Raw genomic sequence first — 7835 nt, forward strand, 5'->3', positions numbered from 1 at the left:
AAGCATCCATGGTGAACACGGATGCAAAAATCCTCAACGCAATACTAGCAAACAGAATTCAGCAGCACATTACACGGATTACATGGGGAGGGGGCAATTGGGTGATTCCAGGGTGTGGGTAATACTCTAGTCCTTGATTCAGCTGTTGGAGAATACAATGTATTTATTTTGTGCAAGTTCAACTGCCTATTTATGATTTGTGCACATTTCCATATGTATTCACTAAAAAAAAAGTTTACTTATATTTTTAAACCAAAAAATGAGGCAAAATAAAAACATGTTTAGACACAGACAGAAGATCTTCAGGAAGGAAATTCCAAAGGATGTGGTTCAGGCTGAGATAAAGAGATCCCAGATGGAAGATCTGAGGGTAAGCAAGGAGCAAGGCAAGGGGAACATCTGGTGGGAAAGATAAAGAAACTACGACTACGTTAAACCAGAACAAGAAGATAGACGTAAGATATCTGACAACACATACATCAGGGAAGGGTGAATGGAGTTTAACTGTTCTAGATAAAATACCCAAAAGACCTGTATTGACAGAGGGGTGAAGGTATTAAGTGTATTTTGTCACTTTTTTACAGGTTCATTTGGGCATGAGTGACATACAATAAGAATTTGATAGTTTTGACATGTATACACCTGTGATGTCATCACACCACCGAGATCACGAACACAGTCGTCACCCCCACTTCCTCACCTGGCACCTCTCCACGAGACAAACACCGACCGGTCTGCTTTCTGTTGCTATAGATTAGTTTGCATTTTCTGCCGTGTTATGTAAGTAGAATCATATATTCTATTCTTTGCCTGTCTTCTTTGAGTTAGTAGAATTATATGGAGTTTTATCTACATTGTTGAGTGTATCAATCAATACTGCCTTCCTTTGTACTAGTGAGTAATGTTCCATTGTATGGAAAAACCACAACTCATTTCTGCATTCACCTGTTGATGGACATTTCAGTAATTTCCAGTATTTGGCTATTACAAATAAAGCTCCTCTGAATACTCATCTGTAAGTCTTTATATGGACACGTGCTTTCATTAGTTTTTTTTAAATCTCTACTTAACATTTTTTAAAAATCCCAGCATAGTTAACACAGTGTGATATTAGTTTCCGGTGTACAATACAGTGATTCAACAATTTCGCACACCTGCGTGACAGTTTTAATCTTGTAGCTTCCTGAACGTTCCGAATGCAGTTGTGACTTTAATGTCTGTCTACGGATTCTACCGTCTGTGTCGTTTCTGACCCAGTTCTGAAGAACTCAGTGTTTCCTGTCCTTATGAGTGGTATTTACCTGCTTCTTTGCATCTACGGTAAGTTTTGGTGGATGCCAGGTATTGTAAACTTTGCAATGTGGGGTCACAGAGAGTTTCTGTACCTATATATACCTTTCAGCTTGTTCTGGAATGCGGCCAAGTTCCTTGGACACGATTTGATCCTTTTGGGTCTTCCTTTTACATTTTGTTAGACGGGCTCAGAACAATCTTTAGGCCAATTGCATCCGCTCCCGAGGCAGCAGTTTTCTGAAGATTCTCCTCCACACCCGTGGCTGGTGGCAGCACAACCCCCTCTGGCCCTGGGTGAACTCCGGGGATTGGTCGTCCTTCCCATGGCAGTGGTCCTTTCCTCGCTGTGGGGGATCACTGCGCACGCGTGTTCTGTCCAGCGCTCGGCTGAGGACCAGCTGAGGACTCCTCTCTCTCCGCAGCCCGTCTGTCTCCGGCACTCTGCTGGTCACCTTGGGCACCCCAGCTTCGGAGCTCTGTTCCTGCAAGTCAGGGTTACTGCCTGGCTTTATTTGGGCTCCTCATCCCTCCCCTGAAGCCTCGAAAATTCCTCCAGGAGTAGCCTGGGACATTGTAGAGCTTTCCTTGTTGTTTCTTTCCCCTTTTCAAGGACCACTGTTCCACACTGCCTGAAAAACTGCGTTTCGTGTTCTGTCCGGTTCTTCAGACGCTTGAATGGCAGACCATCGAGCCGCAGGAAGTTGCTTTTATCATTTGTTTCAGACAAGAAGAAGCTACACAGGCCCATTGTGAGTCTACTAAAAAAAGCAGAGTGAATAACTTTTAAGTGAATGTGTGTGTTGATAAAATGAATAATAAGGAATAATCGGTCCAAAAGACTCAAAAGGAGAGAACAAATATATCAGTGAGTTTTATTCAGTGATAATGGACAAAATATTCCAGTTAACAAATAATGCCACCCTGAATAAAAAAACAAACCCAACACAACTATATGCTGTTTATATGAAACACAACTACATCATAAGGACACATAGAAAGGCTGAAAATAAAAGCCTGGATAAAAAGCATATTATGTAAATGCTGATTAAAAATAAGACTGATATCATTATGTTGATATCAGATAGAATACGTCTCAAGGCAAGAACAAGAGAGAACAGAGGAACCCACTATTGTGGTAGGAGATTTCAACACCCACCCACCCCGTTGGAAGTGGGCAGACCCAGTAGGCAAGGAATCAGGAAGGACGCTGTTGAGACCATCATCAACCAGATATAATGGACTACAGACATCAGCCAACCACAGCAGAACGCACATCCTTTGCAAATTCAGATGGAACACTTGCCAAGACAGACCACATTCTGGGCCATAATGCTCTCCTTAACGAATTTAAAAGTATAGGAACCATACAACATCTCCTCTCAGACAACAATGGAATTAAATTAGAAATCATAACAGAAAGAAAGCTGGAAAATCCACCAAATACTTGGAGATTAAACAGAGCACTTCTAAATAACATGAGTCAAAGAAGAAATTGCAAGAGAAATTTAAAAATATTTTGAACTAAATGAAAATGAAACACAACTTATCAAAATTCGTAGGATGCAGTGAAAGCAGTGCTCAGAGGAAAATTTACAGCATTTAATGCATATATTAAAAAATAAAGAGGGGCACCTGGGTGGCTCAGTTGGTTAAGCATCTGCCTTCAATTCAAGTCATGATCTCGGGGTCCTGGGATCAAGCCCCACATGGCGCTCCCTGCTCAATGGGGAGTCTGCTTCTCCCTCTCTCTCTGCCCCTCTCACCCACTCATGCTCTCTCTCTCTAATCAATAAATAAAATCTGAAAAAAAAAAAGAAAATAAGAAATATCTATAACCAATAATCCAAAGTTCCACCCTAGGAAACTAGAGAAAGCAGAGCAAATTAAAACTAAAGTAAGCAAAAGAAAAGAAATAATGAAAATTAGAGCAGAAACGAGTGAAACCAAAAAGACGAAATCAATAGAAAGAATCAATGAAACCAAAAGCTGATTCTTTGAAAAGAATCTTTTCTTTGAAAAGATATAGCCAGGTTAACTAAGAAAAAAAAAATGACATGACATCAAATCATTATGTTGGACACTTAGAACTAATATATATCTATTATATTTCAACTTTTTAAAAAAGATATAAAAGGACACAAATTACTAATAACAGAAATAAAGATGGGTTATCATTGCATGAACATTAAAAAAGTTAATAGTGCAACAGTGGGAACAACTCTGCACCCACACATTTTTTTTCTAGAAATTGACAAACAATTGCAAAATATATATGGAAATGCAAATGAATATAAAATAGCCAAAAAAACTACAAAAGAACAAAGTCAGAGAACAAATAGACCTGATTTCAAGACTACTCCCAAAGCCACAGTGATAAAGGTGGTGTGGTGTAGAGTGATGTAGGAAACAGAGGCAAAAGAGAAATTATTAAATTTGCTTACTACCTACAGCCTATTGACAGGTCCTTGAAACAGGCAGAGTGACCCCCCTCTAGGAGCTCAGACGCCTCGATGTTAATACTGTGCTGAGGGCAACAGGTGACCTTAGCCTGACCCTCAGGATCCTGTGGGTCCACTTTAACATAGAAAAATTCCTTTGGAAACTTCCCTTATCTCTACCCCCCAAGATACGTGTTGGCAGTCATCCCCCAAGCATATGGCCCACCGGTATACATCTGAAGGGTCTCATGACTAAAGGTTTATTAGACGGTAATAAGCGACCTTTTCCCATCAATAGCTAGCCCCTTCAGGGTCCTGGAAACCTTGCTTCCAAAATTCCTTAGCGACTTACCCTCTCCCTAACCCCCTCCCAACTTGAAAGTACATAATGGGCCACTCCTCAGGACCCCAGTGCTGCTCTTCCTGCCCACAGGTCCTGTCCCGGAGCTTTAATAAAATCACCTTTTTGCACCAAAGATGTCTCAAGAATTCTTTCTGGAACATCAGCTTCGAAGCCTAACGTTCTTTCCTACATCATATGGCGCCCAACATGGGGCTTTGAGTCCAGAGTCTCATGTGGACTCTGAGCCGCGGTGCAAACTTGGTGAGTCCGTTCTCTCCTCTTCCTTTACTCTCATTCCCTAGGCTCTTCAAGGAGTACGGTCTTACTGGAGCACTTTCATGCCGACTGCTCAGGCTATGATCCTCTAGCCCGTGGCTACTCTATGGGGAGGAGAGAGCCGGCCTTTTGGGTGGAAGGTGGTACACTGGCTGGGATGGTAGTAAGACCCAGAAACTTGATGCCCTCTCTTCATTCCTGTCCTTATACAAAATTGTCTACCTTGGGCACCCCTCAGGACCCCAGTGCAGCTCTTTCTGCCCATGGGTCCTGTCCCTGTGGTTTAATAAAATCACCTTTTTGCACCAAAGATGTCTCAAGAATTCTTTCTTGGCTGTCAGCTTCGAAACCTAAGTTTCTTTCCTACATCAAAGTGTACAGATAGATTAATAAATCAGGATAGAAAAGTGTCCAGAAATAGAACCACACACATATGGACAACAGATATTTAACAAAGGTTCAAATGCGGTTCATTTGAGAAGTCGTCTTTTCAGCAAATGGCTTGGGACCGTTGGACAGCCAGATCTAAAAACAGAAGCTTTTGGACGCCTGGCTGGCTCAGTCTGTAGAGCATGTGACTCTTGATCTCAGGGTGCCTAGTTCAAGCCCGGCGTTGGGGATAGAGATGACTTAAAAACAACAAAACTCTGACTTTCTAATTCTGCCATCTCATGGGTGTAATGAACATCTTGTTATGTTAATTTGGACTTTTCAGGTTCCTGATGAGTTTAAGCATCTCTTGGAGTCCTTCCCAAGTGATTGGGTTTCTCTTCTATGAACTGCTGATTCTTCTCCCTTCCCATTCATCTATGGGATTTCCTGTTAATCCGTGGTTGCTTTTAGATATTGCAAATACCACCTCCTAGTGGTCTGTCTTCTCTCTTTCTTGAGCCAGTGATTAAGTAGAATTTTTCCTGATGACCCAGAATTGGTTTCAAGGACATAGAACTGAGGACTCAGATACACCAAGTACCACATATTCCAGAGAAAGCTACAAACAGGGTCAGAGTTATTTGGATTATTTCAAGTTTTTGGCTATTATGAATAAAGCTGTTATGAACATTTGCATACAGTGAACAAAGATTTTCATTCTGGTCAACCAGTAGTTACAATTCAGTCATTATTTGATAAATGAAGTTGCATCCCACTCTGCTCTTTTTCCAATGAATGCGTTATCATTAAATCTGATATGTAATCAACTGTGAAACTCTTACCCTCGAATTATCACGATAAAACCGTAACTTCTTTCAGCTCCAGCACACTTAACTTCAGAATTTCACCCATTAGTTGGTGACATGAGGACCTTCTTTGCTAAATTAGACAAGGGTTTTTGTATACTGGAAGAAATATTGCACTTGTATGCTGTGCACTATTTACAGTGAAGGACTACAGATACAATTCACTTTTAAGTGGGTGGGGGCGGAGGTGCCTGGAGAGAGGTGAGCTGTGGGATTTGATCTGAGGGGTCTGCACTGCAGACCTCTCCACCGCCAAGGTCCAGAAGGAAGTGTGATTGCAGACCTCTCCACCTCCCTCCCCACAGTGGTCTTGATAAACTGGAAAGATGTAGCCTGTGGGTGTGGACGGACTAGGTCTGAAGGGGAGATTTGGGCACAGGCACTCTTAGAGATGATGGGGGAGGGGCACAAGCATGGGAGGGTGTGGAGGGAGGGGAGGAACTGGGAAGGGCGTACCTTCCTGAGCCACTGAGGTACTCCCTGTGCAGATCACCCTCGCTCCTGCTCACTGCCTGCAGTCTCTTTCAACCACCCCTGCTCAAAGAGATGGCCCCAGCCATGCCACGCCATGGTAAACAAGTCCCCACTCCTCTCAGTTTGTGACCATACTCAAGAGCACCTCCGGGTCCACCAGAGACCCATCCCAACTCTGAGCCATGTCTCCAGCAGAGACCTCTGGAAGCTGGAGAGGAAGCAGAGGGTTGGCCATGGTGGAGAGGGCCCCCTCCCGCCAAAGGGGCACTCACTCAATTTAGCGCTTTCCTTGATTATTCCCAAGGCTGGCTGAAGCCTGGGAGTGGTACACCCCCCGTCCCCCAAGGCAGGGCTGATTCTTCCCCACTCTGGGCATCTGGAAAGGGCAGACCCAAGCCTGGCAGGCGTGGGTGTCAGGGACAAGCCACAGGAAGGAAGGACAGGGAGCAGCTGCACGCATTGCAGCTCCGTCCTTTCTCGGGACAGCTGTCCGGCAAATGGTAAACACAGCAGCACTGGGGACCAGAGAGACTGGCCAGGCTTCCGTCCTCCCGCCACTCCGGGCTCCCCCTGCCCAGCTTTCTCTCCACATCACCTTCACTACTGCACACTGCGCACCACCTCTGGATCGCAGAACCCACAAAGGCACCTGGAACAGTACCGGGTACAAAGCAAGTGCCCGGCGCACTTCGCGGAAAGAACAAATGAAAGCATGCATGCATGTATACCGGGCCCACCTGGTAGACTGTCATAAATGTCTTTTTGACCTTGGAAACTTCCCTCCCGCAGGGCCCGCACGGAGGGTGCTCCCTCGGAAAAGTGGGCGAGAAGGTCTGGACCGCCTGCCTGGGAGCCCCGCGCAAGGAAAGCACACGTGAGCCTCCCTCCGGGCCACCCTGGACGCCCGCCGGCGCGGGCCTGGGACCCGTCTGCGTCGCGGCCCGACGGGGACAGAACGAGCGCAGGCGGCGGGGCAGGCGCCTCCAGGCGTCCGCCAACCCAGCAAGCGCGCTCCGCTTCGCCGCGCGCCGGGACACCCGCCAGCCTGCGCCCCCAGACGCCGCGCCCACCCGTCACAGAGGTGCGGCGCCCCCTCCTGACGTCATCTTCCACTGCCGTCCGGAGGGCCGGCCGCGGACGCCGCCATGCTCTGTTACGGCAGCCGGCGGGCGTTCCTCAGCGTCGCCACGATGCCGCTCGCCGAGGCCCCGCCCCCTGTCTACGTCACCGGCCCGCCTCGGCGGGCGCCGCCATGTTGGGGGTCCTCGCCGCGGGCGCGTAGCTGTCTTCATAAGATGCCGGCTCGGCAGCGCCCGGCTTTCTCCCCCCAAGATGGCGTCCATGCGGGAGAGCGACACGGGCCTGTGGCTGCACAACAAGCTGGGGGCCACGGACGAGCTGTGGGCGCCGCCCAGCATCGCCTCCCTGCTCACCGCCGCGGTCATCGACAACATCCGCCTCTGCTTCCACGGCCTTTCATCGGCCGTAAAGCTCAAGCTGCTGCTCGGGACGCTGCACCTCCCGCGCCGCACCGTGGACGAGGTGAGGCGGGCGGCGGTGGGGGCGCGGGGCCGTCCCTTCCAGTGACCCGAGACCCCGGGCCTAGCCCCCTCCTCTCCGACCGTCCCTGCGTACCCCCTCGCAGCCCTGCCCCGGAACTTCACGGCCACCTGGAACCCTCCCGACTCTCACGCCCCCTCCCCACAGACCCTCATTCCCGCTCCCGGACCCCCCGACCCTTACGCCCCCCTCCCCACGGACCCTCATTCCCGC

At 47.6% G+C, this 7835-nt stretch overlaps 1 protein-coding gene across 1 annotated transcript in view; it reads left to right on the forward strand.

Moving 5' to 3' along the window:
• The first annotated feature begins 7274 nt into the window (after positions 1 to 7274).
• Positions 7275 to 7835, forward strand: part of NELFA (negative elongation factor complex member A) — a 22297-nt gene continuing 21736 nt past the window's right edge. Inside the window, exon 1 of the mRNA XM_034672215.1 lies at positions 7275 to 7604. Coding sequence (XP_034528106.1) covers positions 7395 to 7604 — 210 coding nt within the window. The 5' untranslated portion in view covers positions 7275 to 7394. The remainder of the gene's footprint in view (positions 7605 to 7835) is intronic.

Source organism: Ailuropoda melanoleuca, chromosome 11, assembly GCF_002007445.2.
Source record: "Ailuropoda melanoleuca isolate Jingjing chromosome 11, ASM200744v2, whole genome shotgun sequence".
Classification (NCBI taxonomy): Eukaryota; Metazoa; Chordata; class Mammalia; order Carnivora; family Ursidae; genus Ailuropoda; species Ailuropoda melanoleuca.